The 19,478-nt window shown below is 43.5% G+C and overlaps 1 protein-coding gene across 2 annotated transcripts in view; it reads left to right on the top strand.

The window, feature by feature from the left end:
* The window catches only part of CPNE4 (copine 4), a 419,291-nt gene that overhangs the window by 389,311 nt on the left and 10,502 nt on the right, over positions 1–19,478 (top strand). For both annotated transcript variants that reach the window (XM_036266480.1, XM_036266479.1), the window contains exons 11-13: positions 5,228–5,361; positions 14,805–14,859; positions 18,168–18,219. In XM_036266480.1, the coding sequence (XP_036122373.1) occupies positions 5,228–5,361; positions 14,805–14,859; positions 18,168–18,219 (241 nt within the window). The remainder of the gene's footprint in view (positions 1–5,227; positions 5,362–14,804; positions 14,860–18,167; positions 18,220–19,478) is intronic.

Raw genomic sequence — 19,478 nt, forward strand, 5'->3', positions numbered from 1 at the left:
CACGCTGTGTCCCAGTTTAAGTTTTGAATCTTTATTTGATGTCCCATGTTAAACACTGACAGACTCTGGTGCAGACCACTGAGAAGTAAGAATGAGCCCTGGGTTGAAGGGAGGGGAGTGCTTCACAATTTGCAGGAAATAACGTCAGGGGTCTTTTCCATCTAGTCTAGGTTCCTGTTTCTTTCCCTGCTATGGAGTTTTAAGGAAATAGAGAAGCACAAGAATTTAACCTATTATTTAAGAAGTGGTCCAGTCCAACCAGTGTGGCTCAATGGTTGAGCATCAACCCATGCACCAAGAGGTTGCCGATTCAATTCCCAGTCAGGGCACATGCCCAGGTTGTGGGCCCGATCCCCAGTGTGGGGCATGCAGGAGGCAGCCAGTCAATATTCTCTCTCATTGCTGTTTCTGTCTCTTCTTCTCCCTTCCTCTCTCTCTAAAATCAATAAAGAAAAAATGAAAAAAAATAAGTGGTCCAAACTAAACAGGATCTTCACGTTCAGTGGTGGGGAATGTCCAGCCCGTGGGCCGTATTAGGCCTGCAAAATCAGTGCCAGCTAACATCACACAATTCACCAAATTAGCCTGACCCAATATATATAGAAGGCTAACTTTTAAGTTGATGATTTTGTACGGCATGCAAATGATATTATAAATATCCAAATGGTCCTTGGCAGAAAAAAAGTTCCCCACCACTGTATAGATCCAAATTGTATACCAAAAAAAATTTTTAAGGCTACTCCAGCAGGTGCTATTGCAAAAATTGACTACAGGTTGACTGCAGAGAGATTAAGCAACTGCCCAGGTTGGTTCACTGAGATTTCCCTTAGAAAACATCTAGGAGGATCCCAAACGCCCCATTTGTCACAGGCAGGGAAGGAGTAGGCTCATTTCATTAAGAAGCTAAAAGTATCCAACGACAAAGTCTCGTCATTCCCCTTCCAGCCTTCTCTGGAAAGCGGCTGCGGGCCTGGGGCTTGGTGGCGTGAGGGAGCCCTTTGCACTCTTCCTGGCCGGTTCTGCCCAGCGGCTCGGCCTCTGCTTCACCGTGCGAGAGGCGTCCTGGCGGAAGGCGAGAGCCAGGGGCGGGCACCTGTTCTCGGGCTGCCCCCTGAGAAGGCTGGAGCACATACCACAACCATAGGCTTTTGTTACTAAATGTTTCGTGTCAGAAAGTGAAAAGGTGGTGGCTTGTGAGCTCACTCCATTCCGGACTCCAGGCGTCCCTAGCCACCTCCACACACGGGTGTTTTTCAGTCATTTGCTTGCTTTTAGTGCTCAACTTCATCCCCTCTTTAGTGGTTTCCCTGTTGCTTTTTAAAATAAACCTCACCTTTCGCTCTGTTCTCTTTCACTAATGCTAACTCCAAAGAGCACAGAGGTCTTGGTAGAAAGCCACCTCCTGCAAATGTTTTATCTCCCACTCCATCGGGGACACTTTAGAAACCACCCGGGAAAAAATCTTTAGCTGCCATGTTCTTAAGACTGCCCATTGCTGTCTAATCAAATGATAAAATGGTGCTGTTATGAGCAATGGGAACTACAGAAAGATGTCAGTGGTAAGGATCATTGGTTTATTTTCTTATTCAGCAGGTAGTTTTTAAGTGTATACCCCTTCCCCAAAGCTTTATCAGAATCTCCTGAGCTGGAAGAGCCTCTGTGGTTGTCAGACACGGGGTCCATCCTCATGGGAAAAGTGGGAACCCCAGAGGCCTGCCTGCAGAAAGAGGGTAAAATTCCCATCAGGCATATTGTATGTCTAGACAACACCACAAGTACAGGCAGCCCAATACCAACCTTCTAACACTGATCTTCAGGTTGTTCCACTGTCCTCGGGGTGTCATCCCCTCCATCCCCACCATCCCCCAAGAAATCTGGTTGCTCCCTTTCCCTAACTGACATCCAGTTCCACATTTAATAGGTCACCAAATCCTGTCCACTTTCTATCCTTAATATCTTCAATCAATCCCCTTCTTACTATCATTTCTGTCCCACCCTAGTTTGTGACACATAAGGGCATGATTCCAAGCACGAGGATAGAAAGTTGATAGAAATGAAATGACACAGCAGGGCCAGTCAGGGGTGAGGCAAGAGAGGCACTGAGGATGAAAATCTAAGGATGCTCTCACTCTCGAGATGGTGCAAATGTCGGGTCAGCTGAGAATAAGTTTATGCCCTAGTCACCTCTCTTGCCTGACTCTAGTTCCAGCCCCATGTTTTCTAAACAGTTGTCAAAATCTGTGTATGTCCATCCCAACATTCTCCCAATACCACAGCATGCTCAACCAGGTGATGTACCTGGGCTCAGATGCTGCCAATTGGTACCTGCATGCTTGGAGGATCTTGCTCATACCTGGAGAGGAAAGAGAAACAATTACATCTCTTGAATTGTAATTTTTATGGAGGTTTTTCCCTCGGTCTTTATATTATCTGATTTCATTCTCTGATTTTATATCAAAACACCAGCATGTTTCTGCCATCAGGGGGTACCCCTGACACTCGGTCAGGTAATCAGTACATGGGACAGCGGTCAACTGCAGTGTGAGAAGCGCAGGTAGAGGAGCGAGGTGATCCATGACGAATGACATCCTCATCGTAAAGAGTGAAGTGAGCCACAGATACTCGTTATCCGTCAAGTCTCCACACCTGCCAAGGATTTGCACTGTAGATAACACTGGAGCAGAATCAAGGTTATCTCCACAACAACATTCTCACATTCTTTCAAATTCTCTAGAGTTCTAAAATGTTTTCTTCAGTAGGGGAGAAAGAGGTGGCTTTCCACCTGGTCTTTCCAGCACTGTTGTTACCTCTGAAACGCTATGTTCACTCATGCAAGGTGCCATTATCACTTAAGTGTATCCCATGAGGGCAAAAAGACCGAGAATGGCGGCCCCGCGTGTTTGAGTGAGTACAGCCAGGAGACCTCTGGGTGGGTGATTTCTTCAAACACTGTCTCTCAAGCACCTCTCGAGTGTGCCTCTTGGAGTCTTTCAGGGATTATCTGTGTGTATTTGGACCTCTGGCGGTTCCTGTGGCTGGGTTCTGGAGTGCTGTCACCGCCTTCTTGTTCACAGATACACAAGTGGTGTGCCATCAGTCCGTGATTAAAAGGACAGTCACCTGTTGTCTTCCTCTTTTTTTCCCCCAGTGGATTGGCTTTTACCTTCCAGCTAAAATCTATCTCAGAAGATACTGGATTTTACTGGTGCTTTTAGGTCACCTCCAGTCATCCTCAGTAACATAGCTGATCACTGGCTCTCCGTACACACACACACACACACACACACACACACCCACACACACACACACTTCAGTTGCCATTTTCCAACTTTTACAACTGCTCTGAACACAAAGAGATGTTCAGACAAGGCCATTCTTTTCTCCTAAATTACTGTAGTTGCCTCCTAGCTAGTCTCTCTGCCTCCAGGCCAAATCCCCTCTATTCTTTGTAAGAATAAAACATACCCTGAGACATTTCAGGTTGTTGGTTATAGACCTCCTTGTCCTCTTGGGTGTTTACTGGTATAGGAAGAGCAGAGTCTTTGGAGCCACATAGATTTGAGTTTAAGCCAGCTCCATCCCTTATGGCCTGTGTAATCATCATCATCTTTGGGCATCAGGATCTTCATCAATTAAAAGGAATAACATGCTCTACCTCCCAGAGTCTTTATGAAAATGAAATAACAAAGCAGTTAGCATAGTGGTTGATACCCAGTAGGGTTTTAACCAAGATTGCCCCTCTCTTCTCTCTTTTGTTAGCTATAGGAAGGGCATTTATAAGGGGTCAGAAAGTACTGTGTCATTTTTCTTCATATGACTTTTCCTTTTGAAACACTGGTAGTCCTAGCATTTTATGAGTTGCTAGTCCCTGTTGAAAACATCTGGGTATCCTGCAAATGGAATTTGCTTAAATTTATTTTCAACATCGTCCTATGGAGGAGTGAAGGGGAAAAAATAACCTTATAAAAGAAAAAAAGAGGTTGTAAGTAAAGTTCAGTTAGCTCTGTCTTTTCTAGTTACTTTGATTCCATTGCAGAGTTGCAATGTAAGACATGGGCGACATTTTTTCCTTGTCAACTTGACTCTTATAAGCTGAATGAACAGCACATAGCACATTTCTCTGTCCTCCCAGAAGTAATTTCTCACTTTAATAAATCTGATGGTTCATTCCAATTATTTTCTCTAATGGAATTTTGCCAAATATTAGATAAATAACATTTCCCACCCACAAGATCATAAGAGAAAACAGAGCCTTCCTGTCATTAGTAAGCCAGTGAGTAAATTCTGCTGATCGCCGAAGAAAAAGGAAAGACGGAACACGAGTGTTTCTTTCTTCCCCTATAACTCTTTTCCTTTTAATCCCTCCCTTTCCTTCCCTACCCCAGTTTTTTAGTGAGGTGTTTGCTGGGTTCACATTAATTTAAATAGTAATGTTTCGGAAGTCAAAGGCATGTTCCTTCCCATGTTAGCACCTTCGAGGCTCAAGCATTTTTATTATTGTTGTTATAATGGGTTGGGTGAGTCCATTTTTATTTAGATGATAATGATGTTGGGGGTCAGAAAAAAGTTTAAGAAGTTCAAGGATAATGACTAGTTGGTGACCAGACAGATTTCCCTTCTCCACCTCCCACTCACAATGCCGTAACATTCAGGCATCTTCTTGGTTATAGACAGCAGTTCTACCATGAATGGGAACAAAAGCTGAATGCCTTACACAGAGCCGCTGCTTGCAGAAAATGTATTGTGACCACTTCAACACATCTCTCTGCAATCGGCCATTCACGAAAATACAACAAAGGCTTCCTTAGATAGACCACAGCGTTAACACAAAATTTGGTTTCAAGAGATTGTACCTGTGTATGGCTCAGAGCGGGCATTGTCCTGCCAGAGAGCATAGGAGTCCTTTCGGGGGGAATTATGATATTCTGCCCTTGCTGCCTGGTGACATGGATCAGCAGCAGCTGATTTGTCCAACCTAGATGTCCATCTCAAGTTCTGTTTTGGAAATGGAGAAGAGAGGACATTGAGGGATGGGGGATTGAAGACTACAGAAATGACCTCAATCTTAGTTTTTTAAGCTAAGTCATGTCTTCTCCAACTCTCCTCGTTGTCAGGGTGTGTAACACACTTCTTTTCCATCTCAGGCCATGTCTCTCAGTGGCTGATCACAATTCCTGTGAGATGCATTCACCTTAAATCTACCCATTTTTTTTGTTTTCTCTTCCAGGTAGCTATAGATTTCACTGCCTCAAACGGGGACCCCAGGAACAGCTGTTCCCTGCACTACATCCACCCTTACCAACCCAACGAGTACCTGAAGGCCCTGGTGGCTGTGGGGGAGATTTGCCAAGACTACGACAGGTAGAGATTTCTGGTCAGCTCGGGCCTTATCATCTCTCTGGGTTCCAATGGTCCCTGGCTGCTCCTTGGGAGAAGAATGAATATTAAGTCTAGCAACTCATCAGGCAGAGGCTCATGCAGGGACAGAATAAAACCTTACCCCAAACCTAGAGAAACTGAGTCCGTGCCATGTTCACCTTAGTCATAAAAAAACAAACAAACAAACAAACAAAAAACGGTTTATTTCTTAAATTTCTTTTCTAATTGGTTTGCAAGACCACTGGATAGCAATTTTGGTTTCCCAAAGTTTTAGTATGTACCTTGCTTCTCAAAGTTTGGTCCATGAACTAGCAGCATCATCTGGGAACTTAGAATCTCAAGCCCCATTCCAGTCCTACTGAATCAGAATGTGCATTTGAACAAGATAGCCAGATGATTTGAGTGCATTTTACAGCTTGAGAAGCACTGGTTTATTGGACATTATTGCATCTAATTCTCATATGAACTCCTATCTAGTAGGTATTACTTAACAGGAAAGGAAAATTGTGCAGGGAGGTTACATAATCTGTGCACTGTCACTCAGCCAGAAGCAGGACTTGAATCCAGATCTATCTCATTCTGTAGCCTAAGCTCACAATCACTGTATTTCACTGACCTCAAAAGATATTGGTAACTTTAGCAGAGGGTATGTGTGTACTCATGCAAGTGTGCGTGTGTGTGTGTGTGTGTGTGTGTGAAAGAGAAACATTATTTTGAGATCAGATGAGTATTATATTTATTTTTACTTGATGGTAAATATTAATGGTAAAATCTTCCCCACTAAGATAATTCCCTGTAAGAAGTGATTTACATAAATAACATTAAACTGAATTTATTCTGTGTTTCCGATATTTGCAGATTGAGATGCAGTTGTCCAAGTGTTTGTTTACGAAGGCTTTTTGAGGTAGAACCAATGTACATAGAAATAGGTAAATCCCAGCTGACTCCCCATTGTGATTATAAAACAAACTTGGTTTAATAATAAGCAGCAACTCACTGACTGAACTTTTAAACCAGGAAAATAATGAAAGCAAATGCTACCCTCCAATTTCAGAGAAAATTTAGGGGATGGCATGATTACTGTTTTTTTCTAGTCTATAGTTGGCGATAACCATATTTTTAAAAAACTATTACCGTAGGCACCATAGAGAAGGACACAACCTAGAAACCAGAATGTGCAGAGAAACCAGCAGGACGGGTAATGGGACAGTTCCCATTAGTGTCCTTCCTTCCTGCTAGCGAGTCTCTGGACCCAGCGTCATCTTGCCAGTAACTCAGATGGCTGTGAGGGCAGCTGGGGGGTGAATGGACAGGGCCCGGAAATCAAAGAGCTTAAAACACCAGGGCTCTTGCTGACATTTCCCCTCCTGACCATTTAGAACAGAGGGCAGCAGCGTTCACGTGACCTCATTGAAGTGCTACTTCTTACATTTTACCTTGAGATGCTGACTGTGAAGATAACTTGAATTTCAGCACTGATTTCCTTAGGCCCAATACAGGGAGGATTCCTAAAGAGGTTTAGAGCATTGGGAGATTTCTACCAAAAAAAGAAAAGCCTGACAAGTGGCCTCTCCATTGTCAGAAACTTCTCTAAACATCCGCAGGACACCAAAGCAGTAATTCTCACCCTCCTTTCTCACACACATACACACACGCACAAACGCACGCACACACGCTCGCACACACACTGTAATCTAGCATAATACTGTGTACGTAAAAGTCAAGCAGGAAGGGAAGAAATATCTTCAGGAATCTTAATAACAAATTATTGAAACGCTTATCAAGGAAGAAAGTGGGTAAGTGCACTTGATACATGCGTCATCCAATAGGTGCTTCGTAACACGCCGACTCTGCCTGGGCAGGGCAAAGGCCGTGCAGAAATGAACTCCACAGAGAAGATTGCTGGGTTGTCGGGAGATACGATGCGCTCGGCCAGGGCCTTCACCGCGGCCCATGGCAGTGTTGCTGGGTGATCTGGAACAAGCCAGCAAATCTCTCTGTTTCCTGACCACCTCGCATGCCAGATGCGGAGACTCTAATTGGAGTGACCCATACGTCTTGCAGAGCTGTTATCCCTTTATAATGTGAGCCAGACAGTCTGGGGAGCATTTTGTATTCCTTCAAAATAACAGATTCGGTACAAAAATAAGATGTGACACCTTAGGGGTTATGTGAAAAATCATGATTCTTTTTAAAACCTTAATGGGATAAATACTGAAGGTTTGGGGCCCCGACTGGCCAAGAAAATCAGGATTCTTCAGCTCAGGGGATGGCGCACATATGCACATAGACGTGGCAGCTCAGCATGAAAATGGACAAATACCTAAGGAAGAAAAGGAGGATTGAAAGCCTGGGCACTCTTTGCAAAGACTCCCTAGCAAACGGTGTAAAGCAAGCTGCTCTCTCGAAAACTGACAAGTGCCGCAGCTTCTCCTTTGTGTGGGTGGAGAGGCAGTAGACAGGCAGAGCCAGGGAATTTCAAGTCTGGGCTTTGGAATTATTTTTTTTTCTCACATCAAAGTCAGCGAGGTTGATGCTTAAAAAGAAACACTTGAATAAAAACTAACAGAAGGCGTCGCTCCCCCTCCCGCAGCACCACCAACATTTTTAATCCCCAGGAGCCTTAGAAATTCCTCCCTGCCTCTGACAGCCGAAGGGTTTCTTTCTGCCTTGTACAGTCATTGCTAACAGGCTGTTACGAGGTGATGCGTGAAGCAGAACCGCTTCAGAGACTGTAAAGCGCTTCTCAGGGTGGCCTTGAGGGGAAGCTCCTTCCAGATATCTGGTCCTCGAGCCCAGAAGGCAATCCTGCCGGCCTGTTCTGTCCCTGCGCCTCTGGAAGACACCGCCACTCATTCTCTCCCCTTTGACCCCACAAGCACATGCGCACACATGCACAGACATGTACAGACACACACAAGCACACACAAGCTCCTATATTCCCAGTTGGTTGTAGCACTTGCCCAGCTCCTGTGAACATCCTGGTCTCCTCAGGCTGCTCAGGGTCAAAGTGATATCCATCCCCGGGGCCCATAGAGATGTGCCTTTGACCACCTGCCATGTCGGCTAATAAGAAGGCTGGTCTATCTGCTGTCAAGAGACTAGAGATACTTGTTGTTTGATGATTTGTTGATGGCGGCCATTCTGACAGGTGTGAGGTGATACCTCACTGTTGCCTGAAACACCAATCAGAAAGAATATATGTACCCCTATGTTTGTAGCAGCACTATTTACAATAGCTAATATCTGGAAACAGCCCAAGTGTCCATCAGTAGACGAATGGATAAAAAAGCAGTGGTACATATACACAATGGAGTACTACGCAGCTGTAAGAAAGAAAGATCTCTTATCCTTTGAGACTACATGGAGGGACCTGGAAAGTATTATCTTAAGTGAAACAAGCCAAACAGAGAAAGACAAGTATCATCTGATCTCACTTATTTGTGGAATATGATGAACATAGTAGTCTGAGGAATGGGATAGTCCCAGAGACGTGGAAGTGGGGTACAGACTGACAATCCCTTAGAGAGGGGGGGGGTGGGGGAGAGATAAACCACAGAACTTATATGCATGTGTGCATGAACAGCGGACATGGACAACAAAGCTGGGGACAGGGCGGGGAGGGGAGGGGGGAATCAGTGGGGGGAAAAGGAGAAACATCTGTAACAAAAATTAATAATAAAAAATAAATTAATTAATTAATAAAAAAAAGAGAGAGAGAGAGACTAGAGATACTAAATGCAGTCCTTGGAAGGACAGGCTGCCATTTTATAGACATGGCTGCCCCAGAATGAGGTAAGGATATCAGAAATCGAGGCAGCAGGCCTCCTCCAGGTGTGCTGGGTGCAGTCCCAGGAGGCCAGGTTAGAACTGAAAGCCAGTCTGACAGGGGTAGAAATCTCAATGCAGGTTAAGATCACGGTGCTGCCTTTTCCATCCTGCCGACACCAGTCAGTGCTCCTCAACCGTGGCTGCACGCTGGGACCACTCGGGAAGATTTAAAATATGCCGATGCCTGCTCCACTCCAGAGACTCTGATTTAGTTAGGTTGGTGTGCATCCTGGTGAATCAAGACTTTTCGTTCTAGTAGATATCCAAGGCTGAGACCCAGAGCTCAGTCAGGAGAGATGCTTTAGATGAAATGGCTAAGAGCCGATGCTGAGCATCTCATGAGGTGCCGTAAAGACAGAGAGAAATTAATGAAGCACAGTTTTCTCCCCAATGGTTCACAATCTCATGGGAGAGAAAGGCACATAGTAAATCACCATCCGGCATGGCAAGGCCAGCTTTGTCCTTTGTAAGGGTGCGGCTGCATGAGGAGGGCAGGGTTAACTCTTTCTTCTCTGGGAAGAGAGAGGGTCACCAGGGCCTCCTGGGGATGGTGAATTCTGCTAATTCTGTGCTTTGTTGTTTTTAGAACATGGATGAACTTACTCCTGTTATTCTGAGTCATTAGACCAGACCAAGCCTCCTAGGAAGGGCAGAGTCAACACGGGTGATAGAAAGAGCATGGGGTCCTGGTGACAGGTGAACTTGAGTCCAGCGCCCAACTCAGCTGCCTCTGTTCTCCTCAGGTTGACATTCCCTGGGCTTTGGTTTCCTTGACTGCAAATTAAAGATCTAACTTCCCTTGCAGAGCACTTGTAAGGATTAGATATTAAGTGTTAGCTAGCACAGAGATGTGAAGTCCAGACTAGGGAATATAGTCAGTAATATTGTAATAACTATGTATGGCACTTGAATTATCATGGGGATGACTCTGTAGATTATATAATTGTCTAACCACTATGCTGTACACCTGAAACTAATATAAAATATTATTGAATGTCAATCGTAATTAGAAAGTAAGATTTAAAACATAAATAAATTTGTTTAGCCAAAAGAAGTGGCTAGCTAGCACTCTTGTTACTCTTCATTCATTTTTTAAAATAAACTATACACAACAGGGAAAAGAACTATTGTGTCAAATATAAAAGTTATTTTGGACCAATGACCTTTTGAAAAAATTAACTCATATACCCCTAAATAGAATTTTATAAAAATACCTTTTTCCATTGAAATCTAATGTTTTCCATCACGAGTTTAAATAGTGACAAAGAATAGAAATTCTAGTGTGTTGTAAGTGTGGACACTTAAAATGAAACTCATATAACTTTGTGAATGCGTCCAGGAGCATCGAAATGCCATAGCTGTTTGATACCCACCATCATCAATTTAAAAAATGCATTAACAAGTATTTCATTTTGAGTTGAGAATCTTGTTGTTTCTTTTTCATGAACTCACATTTCAATTCCCTTCCTCCACAGCATTTCATCATAATGTATCTTTAAAATTTTGGTTGGAAATTCTTTTATTGATTCCTATATTATACATTCCTATCATAAATATGTTAATATAAATTTTTAAATTTCTAAAATTTTCTGTAGTTAAAATATTCAAAGTATTTTAAAAATATCTTCTAGTTGAGTTTTTACTATAATCATTATTAGTGCACAATTCATCAAAAGAACATAAATATATTAGAAATTTTAATATCTATTATTGCCTATAAAAAATAGGGGTTTTGGTGTGTGTGTGTGTGTTTTTTTAATCAGTTTACTGATGTGTAGACAAATGCTCCCTATTACTAGAATGGAAAAGTCTAGCATCAGTTTTAATCCAATTTTTGGTTTTTATCAATGTGAATGCTAAAAAAACTCATTTTTATAAATATGTGGTAATGGAAATAGTTTGACTAGCAGTACTATTCAATTCTGTTATATATCAAAAACCATATAATGGTCTATCAACATGTACTTTTAACCATCTACCAGCTGACATCAGCAGTTCTTACAATATTTTTTTTTTACTGTTGACAGTATTACAGATGTCTTCCATTTTTGCTCCCCTTGCCCCCCTTCACCCAGGTTGGCAACTACCTGACTCCCAAGAGGATTTGTTTCCTAGAATCATTCACGTTTAAAATTGTTCCTGTCGAGTTTTCACACCCTGGAGCAAAGCACACGGTGGTTAAAATTCAGAAGGAGTAAAGGAGGAGGGTAGTGGTGCAAAGGAAGGTGCGAGTGGAGAATAGGTCTTGACATCACGAATGTTCCCAGAGGATCAGTTCCAGCAAAGAATACACAGGGCAGTCAAGAAACGGAATACTCATTTCCTTAAAAGAAAAAAAGAAAAAGTAAAAGCTCTCCTATCTGCAGTAGGGCTTTGCATTTCTGCCTTTCCATGTACCCTAGTTTTAAAACCACTGTTTTAGAGACCAATCTTCATTAAATGTCTATAGGTTCTAAAATGCCATTTTGCTCTGAGTTCACCATCATTTCCTTGTGGATGCAGTAATTTGTTTTTACTTTTATTAACCTCTTGTTTTATCTCAAAACCTTCCTAACAAAAAGGGTAAAAATGGTGGTTGAAAAGGAATCTTCCACGTGGAGATCCTTGGACCCTGGTCATCCCCTGAGAAGTTCAGGACAGCATGCTCGTTAGCATTGAGGACCATAGGCTCTTCTACTTATTTTACACTATTTTATTCCAATGGCAAGAAGTATTGCCTTTACCAATGTGGTGCTATGCCCCTAAATTTTCCATATTTGCAGGTTTCGCCAATCATTTTCCCAATAGTTGCTAAATGGCCCCTTCACTCAGTGCTGAGCAGATCCAATCTTGAGTTCTTTTTTTTTCTTAAGATTTTTTTTATTGCTCTTTTCAGAAAGAGGAAGGGGAAGAGAGAGAGAGAGAGAGAGAGAGAGAGAGAGAGAGAGAGAGAGAGAAACATTTACATAAGTGAAACATTGATCAGCAGCCTCCAGCACGCCCCTCACCAGGGATCAACCCAGCAACCTAGTTGTGCCCCTACCAGGAATGGAACTAGAACCCCCAGTGCAAGGAGAGATGCCCAACCCACTGAGCCACACCAGCCAGAGCTTGAGTCCTTTGAAGTGTTGGCCTGCTGATGTTCAACTTGCCTTTTCTTACCTCTTACATAAGACTCCTCTCTGCCTAGTTTTATTTTTAATCAGGAAGAGCAACGATTTCAATCCATTGTGCGTAGGCTTGAATTTTTTTCTTTAGTGTGTTTATTAGCTAGAGTCTTTGTGGTGGCTAACTTCAGAGAATTGTTGCCCTCCAGGCTCATTAACTATTTATCTTGTAGGTGAGGCATTTTTCCTACCTCCCTACTCTTCCAGCTCAGTTACATAACAGTACATCATGCTCAGCAAACTTCAGGTTCCCATGGTGGCTTAGAAGGTATAAAGGAATATCATTAAGGTCGGAACATTGGTTTGATGATTAGAAATGGATGGAATATTAGATCACACCCCTCTAAACTCATCAAAGAATAAAATGAAGGGTGTGGTATCTCCTGGGTTTCTCTGTTTTGACTTCTGAACCATCTATGAGTTGGAAGAACCAGGACCCATCCTCTATCCAGAAAAGCTTTCCTCCAGACTTAACTAGAAAATACCTCTAAAAAAAACCTGACAGATTTCTTCCCACACCTGGTCAACCTGGTTGTGATTAAGGAGGAATTGCTGAAGCAAAGTATTTCAGTATCTCCAAGGACAAGAAGTAGTTTTCCTCAAAGCTGTAGCTAATCCTTTATATGCTGTTGTGATTTTTTATTTATTGGTATTAATACCTTTTCTAATCCACGCTAGTTGCAATGTACCACAAAGCTCATACCTACAAAACAGTGAGGAAAAGGGGGAGCTCGTGATTTTCTGGAGAATTTAGACTTTGATTTCAAAGAATTCTGGCTTCCTTGCATCTACCAATCCCTACCCCAAATTTGGTCAAATTGACTGTGTTCTGGTCAAGTTTTATCAAAGCTATTATTGGCTACTAATGATCTTTAAATTAGGTAGATGGTGATGGGTGAGAATTTGACTTTGCTACTTTGACTCCCAGACTAAGGGAGGTGGTTCCCTGTGCTCAAGGACAGTGAGCCCTAACCTGGATTTTCTTTTCTCTTTAACTAACTCTGCAGGGGACTGAGAAATGTAGGCATTGTTCCAAAAACAAATCTCAGTTGTGTTTTTAATGGGAGAGAGAGTAAGAGGTAAATGCAATGAGAAGCACATGCCCTCTGATAAGAGCAATATTCCAGAGCCCCTTGGCAACAATCCTCTGACAGCACAAATTAGTTTTATCTGTTGCTTGGGGGGCGGGGGGGGGGGGGGGGCTTGTTGCTGGAAGTGCCAGAAGGGAATCACACTTAATGCTGTAGATAATTGTTACATTATAATGGTATAATAGAGAAAGCATGGGCTTTGGAATCACACAATCCTCCCTGGGAAACGCCTTAGGGTTTCTGAGTCTTTCTTAGTCTTTCTGAGACTCAGGTTATTCATCTGTAAAATGGGAATGATAAGTAGGTGGAACTTCAAGCGTTGCTTGAGAATTAAATACGTGCCTACATTGCCTAGCATAGTGCCTGGCACCTTGTAGGTGCCAATAAATTTCCATTCTTCTCCCCATCCTCTCACCTATATAGTACAGTAAAGTTAGAGTTAAGATGCAACATGTATGAATGAATAAATCGAGGGAAATTTCAAATTGCATAAGAGAAACCAAGCCAAAAGACCTATGTGTGACTCTCATAGGTTTTCCACAAGAATTTTTTTCTTCTTTATGCAGCCACATCTTAACAATTCAATGGATTATCTAGTCATTAAATATTTATTGAGCACACACTCTGTGGCAAGTATCATCCTGAAGGTAGGGGCAAAAGGCAGTTGGAGGGAGGGAGGCAGCAAAAATATAAAGACATTAATACAAAAAGCAGCATTCCTTTGAATTCAAGAGATAAGAAAAGACATATAAACAGTTTCTTGCTGCTTGTATGAGGTAAAGTCATGGATACAGTGAGTTCTGTGGATGAAACCAAGTTCTGTCAATAAGTCAGCCTCCCAAGCTCTCTATTACTTTTTAATATCTCCTTAGATTCAGGCTTGTCTGGATTTGAACCCTGGCTCTAACTAGCAGCATGATCTTGAACAAGTCACTTCACTTCCTGAGGTATTTACCCACTTAAAGAATAGGAATAATAATCTCTCCCTATAAGGATTTAAAAAGACAATATGTATCTAGCACAGTCAACCATAGGAGTTACCTAATTCCTGATCACTTTTCAAAGGAAACAACACACTGGGGTAGGGGAGGTGAGGAACTCCTGGCACCATTTTATCCCTTAATATCAAATCTAGCAAAAAGTGAGGGAAGAAGCTGCGGACTAATAACTGTGACAATCTGGGGATTATTTCCTGGTTTTAATTATTCATGCTATTGCTATCCCCTATCACCACAGATAATCAAGAAACATGAGTCAGCACCTGGCACAGCAACATACCTAGTGAGGTAATGTAGGTTCATGTTTTTCTTCCTCATTAGATGAGAAATAAAGCAACTTCTTTTTCTTTTTATTTCAGTGACAAAATGTTTCCAGCCTTCGGATTCGGTGCCAGGATACCCCCAGAGTACACGGTGAGTGCCTAGACATGCTTTGCTGTCGCCAATGGATACCCTGAGTTCCCTTCCCAGCAGTCTCACTCCTGTAGCCCTTGACAGGATGATGTAAGTAGGACCCAAAGACTCAGAAATGGTCTTCAGAACCAGTGGGATGAGGTCCTCAGAGCCTGTGTTTAAATGAAACCCAATCTCCTGATACACTGAATGGTTCTTTTCAGGGGACCAAACTGAAGCTTTCATTGCTTAGCTTCCTACAGATATAGTCCAAGACAGAGAATACACTCAGGAAGTTGACCTTCAGTGGCTCAGAACCTATCTATTTAGCAGTCCCCTAGAGAAAGATCCTATTGACAAGACAGCTATGGAAGTCCATGACAGTGACGTCTACAGACTCCTTCACCCAGTTGTTTGAGTACCAGTCTTATATGAGAGACACAAAGAAGGTCTAAGGTAGAACCACTCTGGCCTAGAGAATGGAGAAGCTAAAAACTTCCTATGAGGACATTGAAATCCTATTTGGGCTTTGTGTTTGTTTTTTGTTTGGGCTTATGTTTTTTCTCTTTATTTTATTTTATATTTTTTCCATCACAATGTATTCTCTCTATACTCTCTTCCACCTCCCACCACCTCCCTCCCCTTGCAATCACCACACTTATTTTGTTTTAAATTTATTTCCATGACCCAAAGAAGGCAAAGACCGCGGAGAGAGACTGGCACTGCATTGAGGCTGAGGCCCCTACTGTGGTATACCAGATGCTCCTGTGGGACTCCACAGGGAACGCAGCTTCCCAGGTGGGAGGGCCTCGGAGGGGCAGCAGGGTTCCTGTCCAGCCTCACTGAGACCTCTGAGGTCTGAGTGTAGTGTGGGCAGCACTGTCCAGTCATCAACTTCTCTTTTACTGGCCGTGTGAATTGCAGAGCAGGAGACAGATGCCAGCATCTATTCCTGCACCAGGGCTGTTAGACCAAGGCCCTTCACTTCTGTGTCCTTTTTGAGAGAATCCATCGCCCTGTGACTGCTGAGAGAGCAGGGGATGGAGTGGCCTGTCCCCTGACCTGTCCTCCTTGTCTGCCTCGTATTCCACACTGGCCTCCCTGCTGGGCATGCCTCCAGAATTCTAGAAGCATTTGTTGGAAACAACACATGGGGATGGAGAATATTAACAGGAATTGTCAACTGGTGGCCTGTTGACATTATTTGAGCCATAAAAGTATTATAGTTGACACACACTTTTTTTAAAAGATTTAGGCAATTTCGTATAAAGTGTCAGATTTCTGGCTTCTTTGGAAACACTAAAAGGCTTGGCACACTAACGTTGAAAGATTACACAAGAATTAGCCAGAGCTGAGGAGGTGCAGTCCCCTTCAAGAGGGGGCTCAGCTCCAGATCATGGTCAGGTGGGTGCCCACCTTCTGCACAGAGCTGTTGCACCTCGAGACTGGAGTGCATGTCAACAGCCACCAGCCCTGCTGCCCAGAGGTGCCTGAGCGTCCCCCACCGCATCCCCTGCCAGTAGCCTTCTGGTCTCAGCCTGGCCCAGCAGTCAGTCTAGTCCCACCCGGTCCCGTGCTGTCCTCGTCTCATCCACGACATCTGCCTAGTCCCCTCTTGGTGTAACAGATCCTTCCGGGTGTTTTCTGAGGTCCTCATGCTCACCAGATCCCCTGACTTCGTCCTGACTTCCCCCCAATTTATTCTTCCTACTGTTCTAACAGGCTTCCCTCATTTTTCCTCACTCTGCTGCCAAAAAGCCACTCAAATGCCCCTTTTCCAGGCCTCATTGTCCCTCTGCCCCCAACAGGCACTGATGGTCAGCTGCTCGGGTACCCTCAGTGAGTTTGCAAGGTCACCAAAATTTACTTCTTTTGGATAAAAGCTCAGAGTTTGCCTTGTCACTGGGCCACAGGCACCTCTGTCTTAGTTCACATTCTCCCTAGAACAGACCTTGAGACAGGATTCGGATGCACGTAGTTTCTTTGAGAGGCGGGGGAAACCGCAGTAGAGTGGGGGGTGAGGAAGTCGACATAGGGCATCCTAACAGCTCAGTTCCTGCGATGAGCAGCCGATGCAGCCTGCTGGGGCCCCTGGGTGGGTGTGGAGCACTGGGTGCTGAGACACCAACCCGTCCGCACTGAGGAAGGGCTGCTCCCCAGCAGCAGTAACTCCCCAACACCGTCAGCCTGTCACGGGACAGGCAGAAGCAGGCTCTGGACGCCCAAGAAAAACTTAGGTAAATAAAGTAGATGAGATGGTGGGAAGTCAGCTGACTTGCCAGAGGAGCTAAGGGCAGGGGATATGTGCCAGGTGCCAAGAGCATCGGCTCTGACTTCCCACAAACCGAAAAGGGCTCTTTTAACACAGTGACTAGTTTCTAGTCCCCAAGAGAGCCAGGGCCTGGAAAGAACCTTTGAAATGGAAGTCTCTGTAAAATCCCAAATGATCGATAATGTCCAGGTGCCAGGACATCCCTCCTGTTCTGTCAGATTTTTTTTTTTAATTTTTCTTTTATTTATTGATTTTAGAGAGAGAGGAAGGAAGAAGGAGAGATAGAAACATCGATGAGAGAGAACATCGATCGGCTGCCTCCTGCATGCCCCACACTGGGGATTTAGCCCACAACCTGGGCATGTGCCCTGACCGGGAATCAAACCAGCGACCTCTTGGTGTGTGTGTGGGTCATCGCTCAGCCACTGAGCCACACCAGCTGTAAACACGTTATTTGACCTTGTGATAGGTCATGCCAGGTAGAGGAATTTGTGTCGGAATATTACACGATACATGATTTTATCACTTTTCCAAAAGTAGAGTTGATTTTGCCTGTATATACGTGAAGATCCTGCTGTCCGGCCGCTCTGCATAGTGCGTTAGAATGAGTCCTAAATGTCAGCGCTTGGCTGGAGCCTTACAACCATCGCATTGAGCAGACACGGTGAAGAGTTATCACGGTTTTGTCACTGGACCCAAGCACAGCTCAGCCAGATCTAAGCCTCCAGTCTGTGGCCAGTTCTCTCTGGGGTTACATCTTTTTCTGAAATCTTATCTTGGCTTTTTTTTTTTTTTTTAATAGATATGCATTATTCTCCCCTCCTGCCAGCATTTATCTGATTCTAGAAAATTTCCCTGTCCCCTCAACTCCACAGGGAGCTGAGAATTCACCCTCCATCTCAGACTGATTGTGTGAAGGCTTAAAATGGTCCCTGCTGTTTAAGACACAATGAATGTAACGGGCATTTGTTTGCAGACTCTTCAACCCAGTGCCTCCTTCCTGGATTAAAGTTGCAATTCTCCTGTCTTCCTTCTTTCCGTTTTAATTGGTGTCTAGGTCTCTCATGACTTCGCAATCAACTTTAATGAAGACAACCCAGAATGTGCAGGTAAATTAGAACGTAAAAGAAAGCCAGCGTCTCGTGGCCCTTCTGTTTGCACATTTCCCACTTTAGTTTCTCTCCTCTGACGCAGTCTATCAGTTATATTGTCCGCAACAGAGAAGTAGGCTTCTGGGTCCAAGCAGACCATGCTACTTACTCCAAAGGCAACAGAAAGCCATAATGACAGAGCAGAAAACTAAGAGCTGGAAAAGACAGAATGCAGAAGAGGTCTTGAGTTTATAGCAGAATGTCCATCCCCATTCTGGATTCCTTGACCAAAAAAAAATGGGGTTGGGGGAGGAAATCACTTGATGGGCAGTAATGATACCCCTCTTTCTGCTCTCCAACTTTTCCTCAAGTATTTACTTTCCACAACGTCCTCTCTGTGAAGGTGTAAGTAGGAGGTGGGGGGAGTACATTTTCAGCATGTGAGCAAAGGATACAGCCTCGGTGACTTCCAACAAGGAGCTTCATGGTTTTGCGCCAGAAGAAAAAGCCTTCTCAAAGGCTTTGGTGCATCCATTGTATCCAGCTAGAAGTACCCCAGCACAATTCCACAAAATGATGATAACTATGGTGATAAACTTTATCCTAAAATTATTTTTTCTGCTTTCTAAATAACAAATAGAGCCGAATACACTGGTTGCTATGAAGCTTGTAAGATATTTTTATAGTGAAATAGATAGAAATGTCCACAGCTCTCTCCTCCTCCTTGTCAAGGAGGAGGGGGCTGAACCAGGATCCATTCAGATCCAGTGAGGCATGTGAAGTATCCAGCAGTTTCTTTCACCAATTTGACACTTAATGTCCAATATATGATGTCAATAGCATTGGGTCTGCACACCGTAACCTCTGAGACCTGATCTTCATTCTGCCATTATTTCCTCTCATGATCCCTCACCCTAAATTTATTATGCTTTAGAGTTCACTGATTCCTAACCACCCTCATTCTTAAACCGTTAGAATGTTTTTTGCCAAAGTGGAACAAAATACATGCCCGGCATTGACCTGTTTCACACTCTTAGAATTCATCTACCTGTTACTTTGAAAAAGAAATCTAGCTTGCTTCTCTTAGGCAAAAACTTAAGACCCAAAGTAGGTAAAGGGCTTCTGTTGAATGTCCCTCACTTCACAACCAAGATGCAAAATGATATGACATCTGTCTTTAGAATGACAGGCTTTGGGACAGGGCAAAGGGGATGCAGAATCTTCAATGGGTCTAGAAGCACATGTATAAGGGCAGAACACACAGAACTTGCTTACCC

This window comes from Molossus molossus, unplaced genomic scaffold (genome assembly GCF_014108415.1).
Source record: "Molossus molossus isolate mMolMol1 unplaced genomic scaffold, mMolMol1.p scaffold_m16_p_18, whole genome shotgun sequence".
In the NCBI taxonomy this organism is placed as follows: Eukaryota; Metazoa; Chordata; class Mammalia; order Chiroptera; family Molossidae; genus Molossus; species Molossus molossus.